At 38.5% G+C, this 17,480-nt stretch overlaps 1 protein-coding gene across 1 annotated transcript in view; it reads right to left on the bottom strand.

The window, feature by feature from the left end:
• Window positions 1-16,876, bottom strand: part of fcho1 (FCH and mu domain containing endocytic adaptor 1) — a 35,632-nt gene extending 18,756 nt beyond the window's left edge. The window contains exons 1-3 of the mRNA XM_061824052.1: window positions 16,691-16,876; window positions 6,073-6,120; window positions 2,009-2,100 (exon numbers count right to left, since the gene is read on the bottom strand). Coding sequence (XP_061680036.1) covers window positions 2,009-2,100; window positions 6,073-6,102 — 122 coding nt within the window. The 5' untranslated portion in view covers window positions 6,103-6,120; window positions 16,691-16,876. The remainder of the gene's footprint in view (window positions 1-2,008; window positions 2,101-6,072; window positions 6,121-16,690) is intronic.
• Window positions 16,877-17,480: the final 604 nt, after the last annotated feature.

The raw sequence follows: 17,480 nt of genomic DNA, 5'->3' as shown, positions 1-17,480 counted from the left end.
TGCTGCTCATGAAAAATGCTGTAGTTGTGCACAATCCTTACAAGATGCAGGCTTCTTCTCCTTACTGTTACTGTATGATGATTTACTGGAAAGGAGCACAACACTATCAATTGTAAAGTATAACCAGGATCAGAGATCTTTTTTTTTTTGTTTGCCTGTTTCAGTAGTTAATTTCAGCTGTTTCTATGATGTACATTATTGCATTAGTAAGCCAAATACTCTCTAAATGCCAATCAATAAAATCTTACAATTGTTCAACATATCTATCACAAAACAGAGGCACAAGCTCCACAGATGACATTTATTAGAATCAACTTGTTGATCATCAGTCTTCCAAATCTCAAATTAACAGTTTTCCTATGTGTCAGATGGATTTATGAAAGAGACATCTAAAAGTGTTGACAGACAAATAACAACACCAGAAATTGTCCCAGTTACGCTCTCTCATGAGAAAAGCCTTTCGGGAATGCAGAGGTAGAAGAAGACTGATGTTCTCTCTCGTCCTGTGGGCTTACACACTTCATATTTTGACAGCTGATTTGTTGTTGTATGCATCAGCCGATAAGCGAGTTTCCCCTTGCAAGGAATGTGCACAGGCCTTCGGAATCAATTTCAGGATTTTATGCCACGCAGTGACAGTGCATGCTGTGCGTTTACCTCCGAGCAGAAGTTCCTTATTCGTCTCAATTTAATCACAGCTAACTGCTGAATGAAGTTGATCTGATATGATAAACAAACTTCAACAAGGCACTTAAATTCACATCTGGAGGAAGATGGCTGAACTGTGATTTGGTTGTATTTAGAACCATTTTTTTCCTCATAGTAAATTCTTATATTCGGCAAGCTGATCAAACTGCTGCCAACATTTAAACTTTCATAACAGTACAGCAAAGTTTAAAATATATTATCAAATGTATGTAAAAACACAGTCCAGTGGGATGCAAGGCATCTGGTGAGAGATGCTTCTTGAAGAATATCAAGTAAGAGAATCCTCTTGACACTTTTACTTTAATTGATAAGAACATTAAGTATTTAATAGCGTTTATCATTTGAACGGCTTTTATAAGGTCATTTAGGTGAGCGTATAATTACTGCTACTGACAAGTTCATCATTATACAGTATTATTTTACAAGGCTTGAAGGTAAATCAATAAATCAACCTTTTACTGAGATGAAATGTTTTTACTTTTACAATTCAATTGTAAAATAAACATTTGTTCTTCGTATCGATTCATCACAACATTTAGTCCTGGTACAGGAAAGGGTTGCCTTGGCTATATACAATGTGTCGGTCATACTAAAGACTGAATAATGCTGAGGATAGTAAGCTCGCTCCGGGGGAAAAAATAAAAAATAAAAAAAATAACCCGCTGAATCGAAATTGCAATACACTATTTGTTTAAACGGAATGAAAAACATCCCTCTCAATTAAGAATATTTCCCCAAATGGTGCCGCTCTGCTCCTGATTGATGACTAGGAAGTTTTAATTGGGCCCACGTAGTGCCTGTGTGGGGTTTTTTCCAGGTGCTGCGGTTTCCTCCCACATTCCAAATACATGCACAGCAGGTTAATTGAAAATTCAAAATCCCCCATTGGTGTGAAAGTGAGTGGGAATATTTGATTGTTTATATATCGCCTGTGATTGGGTGTATCAAGCCTCCTGTCAGCTGAGCTAGGCTTAGCAAACCCAGCAAGCCTGCGACTCTGGTGAGGATAAGTGGTGTAGAAAATGGATGGTTTGAGACAGTGGAACGGTTGTGAAGACAGATCAGAAGTCACAGCAGAGTGTGTTCGCACCACAATCTGAAACTCGCTTCACCCAGTCAAAGCTCATAAATGTTTTGAAAAGATAAAAAGCATGAAATTCAAGTAAGTTTGCTTACAGAAGCTGAACATTTCACACAATGCCTGCAGAAACCAGACTACCTCTCTAAATACACAAGTGTGCAGAGAGTCCCAGTCGAGTCACCGACCCCTCTCATTTTCACAAATACACACTAACCTTACCTCTCACGGACAAACTCGGCAAGTTCCTTGGTTGCCAGTTGGCCGTGCTTCATGTTATGGTAGAGCACATCAAAGCCGGCATTTTTCTCCCCCTGTCAAGGCAAAAATAATGTGTCAAAACCCTCCTAGCAAACAGCAAATCAGCATGACACTAAGAAAATCAGGTAGCTCTTTAGTGTCGGGCTGCATAATACTGGGAAACTTTTTTTTTTTTTTTTTAATCCCGCAAATTTACGCTGTGAAAATTATACATGATCCATGTAGAGAAAGTTCATGTTCTGAACTAACTCGTTCATAGTTCAGTTCATTTAACAAAAAATACTAAAAAATTAAATATAAAAATACTTTCAATGTTGCTGATAGCATTACCCTCAAAATACTGGCATTTCATTTCTCCACCCTTCCCACCAATTTGGTCCACACTAGTAGCCAGCTGCAGGTTTCGCCCTACAATCTCAAAAACATGAGTAAAAACTTGTTGCTTGAAGGGTGTTTTTTCTTTTTTTTTTTAAACGAGCAATAAAACAAGACTTTTTTTCTTAATGTGCAAACAAAAACATGAAATAACAGTATTACAGTATTGATAACCTTGCATTCCTTGCAGCTATGGCTGAGTATCCATCCAGCCATCCATTTTCTGAGCCGCTTATCCTCACGGGACTGCTGGAGCCTACCCCAGCTACCTCCAGCTTTGGGCAGGAGGCGGGGTACACCCTGAACTGGTTCCCAGCCAATCACAGGGGAACATCAAAACAAACAAGCATTCACACTCACAATCACACCTTAGGCCAATTTGCCTGAAGATTGCTGTGGTAGGCTACAACAGTCCCGCAAACCTTGTGAGGATAAGCGGATGGATGTAAATATATTATTAATCTGATGTTTATTGAAAGTGCAGCAGACAGACCTATTGGAGACTGCTAAAGTAGGTAAACCAGAGGCAGATACACAAATACAATTGTCCATACTATAAAAAATAGTCGCATCAAAAGATTCCCACATGGTGTTTATTGTAGTTGTTGTTATTATTAGACAACTAAGAACACATAAAATAGTAAGATTTTGCACACAGGAGTTGTCTGTATGAAATGGGGGAAAGGCCAGAGAGATTGATGATTACGCTTGAGAATTTGTTCTGTTCATGCAGTTGACAGGATTCTGCTGTTGCAACCTGACCCACACAAGAGATAGATGAGCTGCCACTCAGGCCCGAGTGCAACACACACTCCACAGCTCCTGTTCACTCCTGCTACAGCCTAAAGCATGCAGGCTGTATGAACATTCAGTATTAATGATCGTTCACAGTAAAGATATTTGCAAAAGAAATTCCATATTCTGCTTTGGGAAGTGCAGCACAAATTTGATAAAGATAAGTAAAGCAAATTTGTTTATATGGCGCATTTCATACACAAGGTAACTCAATGTGCTTTACATGATTAAAAGCATTTGAATACAGAGAAGTAAAATGTTTAAAACAGGGGTAAAAAACAAAGATTAAAAACGACGATAAAACATTAAAAAATGAAAGTATAATTTAAAACAGCATACAGTGTAAGAAATATCATTAAAAAGTGGAAACTAAAAAAAACGGGAAAAAAAAAAAAGAGTTTTCAACAGGGACTTAAAAACATTCACACTTGGGCCTGACGCCACCGCAGTTGGGAATTTATTCCGTTTGCGTGCAGCATAAAAGCTAAATGCTGCTTCGCCAATTTTGCCTTGGACTCTGCACTCCACCATTTGACCCGAGTCTGTTGATCCCAGAGCTCTAGTGGGTTTGTATTCCAAAAGCATTTCTTTCATGTATTCAGGACCTAAACCATTGAGTGATTTATAAACCAATAACCAATATTCTATAAGTATTAAAATATTTACTCATGGTGTTGATGCTGAGCTTCCAGGTGGTTCATGTTTGATGTGATTGGTCTTTGTCTTCACTTCATTTTTGGGAGAAAACTGTTTATATTCTGGGGGTTATCCTGTGTTATTGAGGTAGCTCCCTTTGTGGTAGGCCATGTCGATTTCACTTTGAAAAAACTTGAAGACAGGTTAGGTTTATGGGGTGTGTGTGTGTGTGCATATATATCAATTCATTCGTGGTGGGGATTAAAGGCAACATACAGTACCTTTTTTTGGTAAATAATTATGTCTTCATCAGAAATACAAGGTGCATCAGTGATTAATCCATTGTCGCTTCAGGACAACTTTCTTTTGATGATTTTGTTGAAAACCATGAACACAGATGGTAAATCCTAGGGGGGTTGATTTCAAGTGTCATGACTTATATTTGTGAGGCAGACAAAAGAGCCTGCAGCTGTTGAACCCAATCTCAGAACTGCAGATAAGACAATGTTTAGAATAATTCTTAATTTCAGATCAATGTGAGAAGATATCCCACCGCTCTCCTGGGGAAAAAAAAAACACTTATTGAAGATGTCAAGCTATTACACACACCCCAATGCTAACCTTCTTCAAATATACTTGAGTTTGATGAAAATCCTTGATGTGAATCACGCAAACCCCCTCTTCCCTTGACCGCTGTCAATCTCTTATTCATCAATTAAATTAAGCATTTTGGTTACCCACGAGGGAGCTCATTACCATCACAATGAAGGGACTTGGGAGATAGGAGGGTATTGGGGGCAGTGTATGTAAATGTGTAAAATCTCTACAGGGCAACATTCCTATGAAGGCTTAAAAGGAGAATTTGCTCCGACTGGTCAAGAAGTTACAGGTCCGTGACAGCCAGAAATCTTGCTTGTTTGTAGGTGAGCAAATACTTAGTTGCCACCATAATTTGGTATTAAATTCTTTAAAAACAAGACTGTGATTTTCTGGATTTTTTTGTTCTTGTGATCTTGTCTCTCATAGGTGAGGTATTCGTACAATGAAAATTACACCCTCCCTCACATTTTTAAGTGGGAGAACTTGCAAAATTGGGGGCTGACTTGATACTTTTTTTGCCCCACTGTAAGTGCTTTCATTGCTCCTTTGTAATTGTTCTCATCATTTATTGACATGGAGTTGAGACTTAATATGGAATTCATCAGTCTTAAACATGAAATCTTGAAAGACTGATGCATTGCAACCTGGAACAAAGCTTGGCAATCTATCTACTGTAATTCACCTTACGGTAGGTTATACTGTTAAGTGCCCCCCTTTGTGTAAATTTAAATACAGTATGTGAATGCATGGACTTCATTATATCCCACAGACAGTAACTGTAAAAACCATCGATCAGTCCAATCGACCTGAAGCCCACTTTGAGTCTCAGATCAAACAGCTGCTGAATGGTCAGTGTGGCAGAGCCAAGCTTAAGTCCCGCAAACAGATGCTGAATAGTCAGGAAGAAAAAGTGTTTCGCTGACTCGCAAATGTTTCCTGCCGACAAGACCATTTACACAGTGTAGCTGGCCTCACAGCAAAGTAGTGTCAATAACATCAGGAAGGTGCATCCTTTCATAGCAGCAGGAGAAGAGACAAGAATTTCAAGATTATTTTTTTCAAATGCAAAGATTTTTAGAAAATGTAGCCAGGCTGTAAAGATGGGAGATTGTTGTCACATGTAATAAAAAGCCATTACTGGCCATAAAGTCATGCAGCTCCTTCAATCTTGCAGTCAGTCTATTGGCAGCCTCCCTGACCAGTTTTCACTGCTTTCAAAAGTAATTCCTGATCAATAATTGATTTTTTAAAATTAAGATACTAATTTCTAGGTCTGCACTATTTAAATATTTGTTTTCCATATTTTCTTCTTATAAGTTATGATTATTATCTTCAGAGGGTAAGGTATTTAGAAAATAACTACATTGTGGAAAGAAACCAAAATGACAAATGTCACATTTTGTCACGCTCGCTTCATGAGGCAAAAATGAGAAAGAATCCATCAGACTATAGAAATCCAAATACAGCACAACAGCACTCCAAAAGCATACCATGGATTTAGTAGCTCAATTTTTGTTGCTTTAAAATTAATGTAATCCTTGTGCATTTGGATCAAACTGATCGGCACGGACAGTTTGTATTTACTCTTTTTAGTTGAAGAAAGAGCTCGAGACACTTACCCAGAAGTTGTTCTGAAAGAAAGCCATCATCAATCAACAGTCACTAAACTGTAATGGAAGCAGAAAGGACGTATATTTATTAGAAATTCATTTCATGTTTTAAAGATTGCCTTGTTTATACAGCACAAAGAATAGATGAAGTTCTTGATTTCCTTTATATTTGCTGTCTGACAATCAAGTACAGTGAACCACTGCTTATTCAAGGTTCATTATTCATGAATTCACCTATTTGATTTTTTTTGGTGGACCCTATCATCAGCTTATTCCCTAAAGTCACTACTTTACAGCTTTTGTGTTCTTTATATAAAACTCCAAGAAGCCACAAGATGGCACTAAAACCCACAACTAATTACTAAGTAGTAGTTGTTTGATTATCGTCATTATGATCAACTGTAATTAATAAATGACCAGCAGAGCAGAACACTGAATTGTAATAATATTAGAACCTATTTTATGGTAAACTATAACCCTTCAAATAAGACACAGGGCAGCTGGACTATTACCTGATTAATATGACAGAGCATTTCATTCAAATAAAATCAATCAGTATTCTTTTGTGCACTACTACTTAGATTGAAGCTATTTTACTTTAAAACTGTCCAAACAATACAGAGAGAATGGAAAAGAAATGTGCACTCTTTTTCCCCATCATGTATGTTATCGTGCATTTTTTCCACATTGACTATATATTGCGGGGTTAGATGAAAAAAAAATGCAATATTCTTTCTCCATATCGTGCAACCTTAGTTTACAGTATCATCCAGGTGGCGATCTGAATAAGAAAAAAAAAAAACAAGGTTTAGATTGGTAATGTCCTCATGAAAACACACGAGACACGTAGGAAGGGTGCATCTGGGGTATAACAGATTTATAAAATACTTCAGAAGACAATCTCAGAGGATGAGGTGAGTGAAGGAAGGAGGTTGAGTGGAGGAGTGATCAGAAGGAAAGTGGAAATGGAAGACCTGCCATGGTAATTGTTGTGTGGGTTGATACTTCTGATTTAAACTTTAGTCATCAACTCAACTGAACTGAAACAAAACACTTTCAATCTTCTATTTACTGTATAGCCATTGATCTTCTTAATCCTTGTAATGCGTTTAATCAAGGGACACCTTGGCGCACCACACAGATTAAAAGCCACTTTATTTTGGCCACTATTGGACTCAGCACGAGCCAGTAGACGAAGAGAAAGGTGTGAGCTGTGACCCCGTGTGCTCAAAGGTCAGGCTGGGAACTAGTGCAGTGGAGTGGGTACAAGTAGATCTCACAAGCAAGGAGATGAAGGTCAACACAAACAACTCATAGCTCTTAAACATTAATATGGCATTCCCCTTCTGTAGGTTTACGATGCTGTGAGACGCTGAATGGGTATGGTACAACCCAGCTCCAGATGTTTAAAGCCCCACTGTCAAACATTCTAAAATAGATATTGTAATGAAAAATACATGTAACATTATTCATTTCAATGTCTATACGAAAAAATAAATATGAGCAAAGAGCATGTCATCTATGCGCAAAGTTGCGGAAATCTCATTCGACATCGAAGTGGTAGCCATATTGCCTGCAACGTCACCAGCAGATGTTACACCAGGACATTCGCCATTGAAAACACGTAGTGACACTTGCTATGGGAGAGGAACAACAAAATTTTCACAGTTTTCCGACACCCCTTCTTACACGGAAGCTCTTTTTAACGAGGAGAACATCTCACAATCGAGTGAAGTGACCGCGGCAATATTACCCTATAATTTCGAACCATATTTTGATGATATACAATCACTTCTAACTAACAACAGACTCCCCGACAGTATGTATGAGCCACCCCGGCTGAAGCTGTCTGGGTCGGACGAGGCGCCGGTGAAGCTGTATGCGGCGCCGATGGGCACGTCGACACAATTAGCACCCTTGATTTACGTACGGGAATCTTTTGTTACATTCTGAGAGAATTCCCCACCCCCCCACAACTATTGTTGTTATACACACCTAATTGTCATGGAACCAGCAAAATTTTCATCCTTCGCACCTGTGCAATCCATTTTTCACGACGAGCCGGGTCTTTTGGAAAAGAATGAAGAGCGGAATCCATCCTCCCGAGTGTTCCAATAATATCCATCAATACAACGAGCTGGCATTTTGGCTAACACGAAGGAACAACAAGCTACATTCCAGCAGGTAAAACTATTAGAAACACACAAGCACGCCTGAGTGCGCTGCTGCTGTTAACGTCACTTCCTGCTTCTTCTCAAAAACAAATCCCTCCAGAGGATTTTCATGGCCATATACGTCAAAATCAAGTGTAATGAAAAAACCATTGGGTCCATTCCGACTGCCTTTTTTTGATTAACATACTGAAAATCGGGCATTTCATGGGCTTTAAGATTGTACAGATAAGATTAATCTCCACAAAGAGCAAAATTGAGTTCATTATTTGGTGAAATTAGTTCTCATGTATACCAGCAAGTCGGAAATATCTGTGGCTGCATACAGTAGGATTCAATGTGCATATTTAGTACTGTAATCTTATGTAAAAATCCAGTGCCTGGGGAATTTGTATGTCATGTACTGAAAGACCTACAACAAGGAAGACAATACAGTAATAAGCAAGACAACCACATGGATAAGACAATAAATACAATCTGACAAAGGAAAATAATCTAAAATATCCAACACACTGACAATAACAGTCTAAAAAGATCATCATCAAAGTATGGAAAATATGGCACAACAATAAGATCACCATGGATTAGGCATCCCTTAATTCAAAATGTATGAAAAGAATGAAACAGTACAGGGAGGCTGCCAAGAACCCCACAGCAACATTGGTGGAGCTGCAGCCATCTCCTACATTTGAAAACAACCTTGGGCACTCTTTGTATGTATGCCTAGAAAGTTGGGTGGCTAGACGGAAGGATTTGCTAACAAAGAAATTTGGTTGTAAAGGTGCGGCATGCAGATAGGCAAAACAGACTGAATACAGTGATAAAAATCTAAATTGACTTCAACAAAGTTTAATCTTATGGGTGTGTACATTTCTGCATTCAAATTTCTCAATTGAAGGTTATTTTTCCACATTAATATTTGTCTCACTCATTTCAACAGTGTGTGGACATTCTACATAACGTAATATCCAAGCACATGAACATCTGAATCCTACTACTGGTGTATTAATTCTGGTAGTGAGTCATTGTGTGGCTCATACAAAGACACATAATCCCAACATGTTCAAAACAAAATCTGCACTCTCAAAATGTCCCTGCAAACCAAAACAAGAAGACAATGCTTAATTAACACATAAAGAAAGCCAAATCAACCATTATGACCAAGGGGGTGACATATACTGTATTTAATGGCAAGGTAAAAAACCTCCACAGTCCAGAAAAGCCTTTTTTTTTTAACTAAAAGAGGAAATATGGGGGGGGGAAATGTGATCAACAAAGACCAGGCAGTCATCCCACCATTGTGCTGGATTGAATGTAGTTTTGTCAATGCAGCACTACTGCAGCCCGTGACCATGTGCCAGACAGGCACGGCTTGCAAGAGCAGCTGCATGAGAATACGTTGCAGCGCCACAGAAAAATAACTCCTCGCAATCTAACAAGGACATCCATACAACCTCTCACTGCGTTAAGACTATGTTGACACGAGTAGCCTTTTATTTAATGACCCACATTATATTTCGTGTGGCATTTTTTCGTGTTCTCCTATTGTTTTCACTATGTATGGATTTTCTTTTGTTTGAAATATTAACAGTATTTTAAGAATAAATACTACATCAACACTCGTTTACATAAAGGTACAGGTGACAGAAGATGAAAGGAGAACTCGTAGACACTCATTGAATAGAGGATTAAGTGAGAAATTTGCTTAACTGATAGCTAGAGTAAATTTCGCGAACCTTATTAATTTAATGTTCATTTAAAAAAAAAAATTAAAAAAAAAATATATATACATATATATATATATAAATTTATATATAATTTTTTATATCACATTTTTAAACATATGTAGGTTAAATTACTAGTATCCTTTCAATTTAAAAGAAAACACAAACTGGTCATTGAAATAATGTGAAAGTGACAAAACTAATAATTACAGTATTTATTAATGACAAAGAATTATCTATTGAAATCAAATTTTGCCGTATTTTCGTTGTAAAATGTATTTGTTAGAAATAAAAAAATAATGAAACCGATTAGGACAGAAATGGTGACACACTTAACTGAGTTTACAGACAGTAGATAATTTTACACTTGAAGCAATGTGAGTCCTAGGATGCACATGTCTAGAAACAATGAGCCCCAACCCTGGAACAGTGAGTCTCTGCAATTTATCACAGAATACAGAATCCTCTGTTATACAGGATTGCGGTTTTAGCTTCACTGTCCAGCTAACTTACAGTTACAAATTGTGTCGCATTTGCACGTTTGTTTTAATAGTTGAAAATAGCCTTTTTTTCTCATCCTGCTGTGAGAGAGAGTGACAGAGAGAGAAGGGAGCACTCTCCATCATTGTTATAAACCACATTTCAGTTAGAAGCGACCCAGTGCGATATGATTGCCTGCCTGCTGCATCATTATTGCCTGCTTTTTCCAGATAGGAGACACTATTATCAACAGCATTGTCGCGTCACATATGCCACCACGACATACTCCTTTGTGTCTGGCCACGTATCACGTACCTACAGTACGTTGACGCGAGCCCGCTATTTATTAATTTTAAATGACAAGTGTGACCCGTCAACTCATCTGGACTACTGGTGTACAAGATAGCTACACAACACTTATCTTGTCAAGTCTGGTACTCGTCAAGCCACTCACAGTTTTTCTTTATACACGAAATAATTATTATCAATGGTGCTACAGCTGTCACACAGGAATAAGACCAAGCTGTTTCCCCAGGTGACGTCCCATATTCATATCATTTCAATCTTACTTTACTTTTCATTTCACACCTTATAACAAACATGGTCACATCCAAAGGTTTTAATAACTTTATGAAGCTCGCAAAGCAAAAATATCTAAACGCTGTTTACAGCATAGACATAAGAAGATATGTGCAAAGATAATTATACAGGAAAACACAATATCATTCAAATAAAGTGTGATAACTGCCGTAGTAATGATTTATCCATGTTATGACCTGGGACTATGATTTTAAAGAGGCAAATTGGCTTGTTTTGTTAGCAAATAATTTTCAAAATAGTGTGAAAATTCATATGATTGCCCTCCAATTGGCTGAAAACCAATTCAGGGTGTACCCCACCTCCTGCCCATTGACAGGTGGAATAGGCTCCAGCACTCCCTGTCACGCTCGTGAGGATAAGCGGCAAAGAAAATGGATGGATAATTCATAAATGATACTTTTGATGGGACACTGATGCAATTGTTTTTAGATGTATGTCAATCATAGGGTTGTGGTAAAGCTCAGAAAGAAGTGACTTTCCTCAGGGAGCGAGGGTTAGGAGCTCTTACGATAAAAACTTGCCCCTCTGAGTCAAACAAATGTTCAAATAAAAGTAACGCCTTTGTGTTTTTTAATTTAATTGGTCTGTTTTGTCTGTTATTGCCTGTTGTGGACAAACATCTTTTTCACAGTAACATTTTTCAATAATCATACGTTGAGCCAGTGTCAATTTTCAAATAAAACTATGGTATGCCATGTCCATAGTGTACCTCCTCACAAAATGGTGCGACCAAATCATGCACTCGTGCGACAAACTCTCATTTTTTTTTTTTTTTTTTACATGAAATATGAGTTGCTTATCATACACAGCGAGGCAGTACATGAACTACTAACCCAGAAAAAGAGCCAGGACCAGATTGCCCCGGGATCCTTCCATCTGTAGAGGAGAGGCACCTTGGCTGGACACATTAACAGCCTCAAGCGTAGGTCATGGTCTTGTATGAGACAATTCAACAGTATTTCTTCACAAGATCATATGGACTAACCTGCATGTATAATTTAGGGTAATTGCACATAGACGCGCGACCCAACTGAGGGACAATGTAGTGAGTTCTGCTACTAATTTTAATGAGTGGCCAACGACAGAGCTCGTGCACTTATGTCATAAAAATCACGTGAATTTTGTTTACATAATCATATTGCCAGTCTAACAAAGCATTGTGCAATGCTAAGTCGGTTGGAGACGACAGAAAATATGTCTTATAGCATGACGCCCAGAGTCTTGTCTGATACTGTTAGCTATTTACAAGATGAAAATAAACAAGGGTGCGTGGAAAAATTAGATACAGTATACTCGGCATCGAGGACCCGTACTTAATGTCGAAGTCTGTCTTTTTGCCCATAAGATATTGGACTGTGAATTCGCTTCCCCTTGTCCTGGACAACTGGATATTTCATATGGAGCTGGTGAGTAAGTCGTTGAGATTTACAGAGAAAAGTTTGAAAGCGTATAAAAGTCTGGACGCATACAAAGAATTCATTGCTGGATCTGTTCTCAATCAGGAATAAATCCCACATAGTGACGGTTTTGACGGCTTGTGAACGTGGAAGTGTGTTCGGCGACACGTTAACCTTTGCTGGAATCCATCGATCTTTTCAGCTCGTATTCAATACAAATACCAATATTTAAATAAATGACCCCTAGTTTTACTCAAACTCGCATTCATTAACTATGATTGAAAAAAACAAAAACAAAAAAGAGGACGAAGTCGTCTCCACAGAACGTTCACCGAAGCGACTGCGGCCACACTTAACCTTCGTAAACCTCTGCGACTGACGTTTTTTTTTTTTTTAATACGCATTGTTCTCAAATGAGCCAATTTGGAATTAGATATACTCCTTGGTAATTTGAGATTGAGAAGAATAATTCCTACCTGAAATGAAGTGACCGCTGCATAGGCGTATGTGTATTTTTATTAGGCACCATCCTTCATGTTTAATTGCCGAAATCCATCGATATTTTCTGGTCTAGTCAGCTAGAATTCAATAGAATGATCTCTTTGAAGAACTGTCTCGTCTGTTGTGACAACCAACAGCACAACAGGCCTCAGTTATTGTAAATATTCTCCTCCTCATTTTTTTTTTTTTTTTTACATTCAAGTACAACTGGCAATTAAAAAAAAATGAATGTGCAAATTTAGGTATTATTGGAATGAACTGGGGCAAGGAAAACAAGGTTCAATGGTCCAAGGTTCTCTTTTCCGATTAAAGTAAACTTTGCCTTTTATTCTGGAATCAAGGTCCAAGGGTTTGTAAGAAGACTGGTGAAGAACAGAAACCAAGCTACTTTAGGTCTAGTCTGAAATATCCACATACAGAATTTTGGTGAAATGTCAAGTGTAGGTGTTGGTAAACTCTGCTTTCTTAAATCTAAGGTCTCTGCAACACTCTACCAGAATGTTTTAAAAGACTTCAGGACTCCTTGTGCTGAGGATCTGTATGGAGATGCAGATTCAATCTTCCAGCAGAACCTGGCCCCTGACCATATCGCCAGAAGCACCAAATCTGCTTTGATGCCCATGCCATCACAGCGCTTGACTGGCAAGCCAACTCCCCAGATCCAAACCTCATCAAGAGCCGTATTATCAAGAGGAAAATGAGAGCCACCAGACCAAAAAAAAGAAAGAACTGACAGCAAGCATCAAGGAAATCTTGGCTTCCATCACTCCCTGGCAATGCCACAGGCTGATTGCCATGGCGTATCGAGGCAGTGATAAAAAAAAAGGGATTCCCCAAGTACTGAAGAGCAGCATATCATTTTGAGAGTACTATATTTTGATTGATTCAACATGACCCAAATTTCTGTCTTTTTTCCCTACAAAAATGGAGAAGTAGAAGCTGATTTCTTCAAAGCAATTTGTTGAATTCCTCATTTCGTGGAGTTTATGAACAGAAAACTCAAATTATGTCAAAATTAACTTTTTTTTTTTTTTTTTTTAAATTGTGGGCACTTGACATACAGTCTATGAAAGTTTTACATTGTGAATAGAATTACGTTAATAAAAAACTTTTCCATGATATTCCATTTTTTTCTTTTTTCAAGAAAGGGTCCGCATGTGGAACCTAAAAACATCGTTTCCCCACAGAAGAACAATTGTAGTGCATTGGTAGGTGTGCGATGGTCTCTGTAAATTGTTAGTGATTGTTTATTTCACTCATGTTTGGTTGATGGGCTCGTTATGTTGAGGCCCTGAAAAGGTGTCAAGTAATGCAAAACATTTAATAAATGATCAACAGTGAACAATAACATTTTGTTTGTGCTGTGTGAAACATTCGATTTGCTCTGCCGCTTTATGATTCCCTGCCTCGGGATTTTGGCAGTCACAATGGCTTTTGCAGGTATAAAATAAGCTTATGTATAATTAAAATGTCATGGCAAGAGTACAACATGTTAAATGGGAGCCAATTGTTCTGAAAGAACAAGATCAGTTAAAAAGAATATTCTTAAATTCATCGAGTATGGTCCATCTGCCTATGCCTGGCTGTAACCATGTGGACATTTTGCTCTGTCTATTTAAAATAATTCCGCGGGTGTCAATAGGCTAGTCTATTCAAATCAAAATGCAAAACAGGGCGACCCATTATTCAGCTGCTTCTTTCATTCTTCCTCTGAGTGTTGCATGTACCATGGACACACAATTGGCTGCATACAGTATTACATGTAGAAAAGCTTTCTTTGCATGTCCATGTTTTCTCACATAATCACAGTTCATGTTATTTCTCCCCATTTCTGGTGATTCCCATTTGTCACTGGCTCTCTTATTAGATTTTAGCTCAGTGCAACTGATAAATCAGTTATCTAGTATATATAGTTATACTTACAGTTATAATAGAATTATAGTTATACAGCATATGGTCATTATATAGAATATGTATATATAAATTTATCAGGAATTAAATGTTAAATCAAAAAAATGTACTCACTTGTTTCATACACCAATACCACCAATACATCAATGTTAGAAAATTGTTCGTCCTCTTTACTCAAGAGAACTTCATTTGATCTTGACCGTGTTAAACCAACTTGGTGCTTGAGGGTTATTTCTCTGAATGATTTGAATGAGAAAATTAAAAAAATGAATAACTAATAAATGCAATAGTACTGATTTGCACCACATGATATTTTTCACCATTAAAATCAACAATACTACTGCCAAGGTTTTCAGCGAGGCAGGCAGGAGAGTACTTGGGGTGTCTTCTGGTCGGAAAGGGGAGATGGAAACTTGGTGGTGGAACCCCAAAGTACAGGAAGTCATTCAAGCAAAGAGATTACCGAAGAAGAAGAGGGACAGTGAGAGGACTGAGGAGAGGCGAAAGGAATACATTGAGATGTGTCGTAGGGCAAGGGTAGAGGTGGCGGAGGCTAAACAAGAGGCATATGACGACATGTACACAAGGTTGGACACAAAAGAAGGAGAAAAGGATCTCTACAGGTTGGCCAGACAAGAGGAATAGAGATGGGAAGGATGTGCAGCAGGTAAGGGTGATTAAGGATAGAGATGGAAAAGTGTTGACTGGTGCCAGTAGTGTGCTGGATAGATGGAAAGAATACTTTGAGAAGTTGATGAATGAGGAAAATGAGTGAGAAGGTAGAGTACAAGAGGCAAGCATGAATGACCGGGAAGTGGTAATGATTAGTAAGGGGAAAGTTACAAAGGCACAGAACAGGATGAAAAAAGGAAAGACAGTTGGTCCCGATGACATACCAGTGGAGGTATGGAAGCAATTTGGAGAGGTGGTAGTGGAGTTTTTGACCAACTTATTCAACTTATTCAGTAGAATACTAGATGACACGCTGTGGCGACCCCTACTCGGGACAAGCCGAAAGGAAAAGAAGATCAACAAGCCAGGTTCAGTATGTACTGTACTTCACATATTTCAGCATCTACAGATAGTTAAAGTCAATTTATATTTTGGGAGAGCCTGATAAAATCCCATAAATAATACTTGTAGAATTTTACAATCATGTGTAACTGATCAGCTGACTGGAAAAAAAAAAAAAAAAAAAAAATCGATGAAACCATGAATCGTAACTGAATACTGTATTTACCGTACAGTACCTTTTGGGAAGAAACCCAATATTTAGCTCATAACCTTTGAGTAGCGTCTAATCTGTTCAAGAGTCACATAAACCTTACTCAAAGTCAAACAACTTGTCGGATGGCATGGCGATACCTGTGGTGATAGGCTAACGTGTCAGAAGGCATCACAGAGGGTAAATTAAAAGTCAAAAATGTGTTTGAGCTCATAGACCAACGCTGCGACCCTAGCATGAAAAGTACTGACTGTGTACATTTTGGAATTGAAACCAGCCTGAAAACTTGTTAATACGAAACAATTAATACTCATTAACTTTAAAAGGTAGCATTAATCTTCCTATACATTGTTAAAAACACCCTGACACAATGTACGCCTCAATGGAAAATTGAATGATTTTCTACTTCGTCAAAGAAAAGCAAACTATAAAGTGCGGTTCCAGCAATTCCATCCGTGAAGTTTTCTCCAGGTCAACTCCACCTTTGCTGGGTTAGCTTCTGTCAAACAACCGCTGTCACAGCCATGCCTGACCAAACCGCACGACGCCTTCTCAAGTCTACTGTGTTATTAACGGAGACTGAACCGACGTACATTGAAATAAAGTGTAATTTATGACCTGCGGCCGTGTCGACTTCTCCGGAGACGTTTATATAGCATTGTCCATCCCCGGCGTTGTCAGTAACCGTCACCTCACTGACTCTCGGGTTCAGCAGCCGGGACGCTTGTTGTAGTAGAAATGAGCAAAGCTCCCCGTTGTGCACTCCCGCTCGCACCCTGCATGGCGACGATTGGCTGCCCGGCACGTCACTCATAGAGAATCCGCGAAGTAGGCATAGCAACGGGAAATGGGGCGTTTTTCAGTGCCTATATTAATATCTGATTGGTTGATTATTTACATAGAATCAGGCCCACCCCCTTCCTTCTCTTTAAAAAAAAAAAAAAAAAGACTTGGCACTTGAAGACGCATTCGTCATTTAATAGCGGCTTCTAACCTATAAAGAATATTGACAGTTGTACTACGTGCGCAAAGGGCTGAGAACGTAACAACTTCACACACTGCATTCGCAATGAATATAATTTTGCACGGTCGCTTTTTGTTTCGACTTTCTCTGCTCAATTTCGCACACGAGCGATGGCGCTCCCGCGTGGTTGAGGATAGCAACTACACCAACATACCCGAATACGCTTCTACGGCAGTTTGGCAGTTTTCAATGAGCGAAACCGGCCGTTTAATCCTGAAGAAACCTCACGGCACACTACTGGAAAAAAAAAATAGAACAATAAATTCTATAATACGACTGATTTTTTCTAAATGTACTTTATTGCACTTAGTGGGAAATCTGATTTGCTTGCAGCAAGCTATCACTTATTCTGTTGTATCAGCAGCAACAGGTAGATACACACGT

The sequence above is a fragment of the Syngnathoides biaculeatus genome, chromosome 7 (assembly GCF_019802595.1).
Source record: "Syngnathoides biaculeatus isolate LvHL_M chromosome 7, ASM1980259v1, whole genome shotgun sequence".
Lineage (NCBI taxonomy): Eukaryota > Metazoa > Chordata > Actinopteri > Syngnathiformes > Syngnathidae > Syngnathoides > Syngnathoides biaculeatus.
The sequence above is the reverse complement of the archived record's forward strand: the minus strand, read 5'-3'. Positions and strand labels throughout refer to the sequence as shown.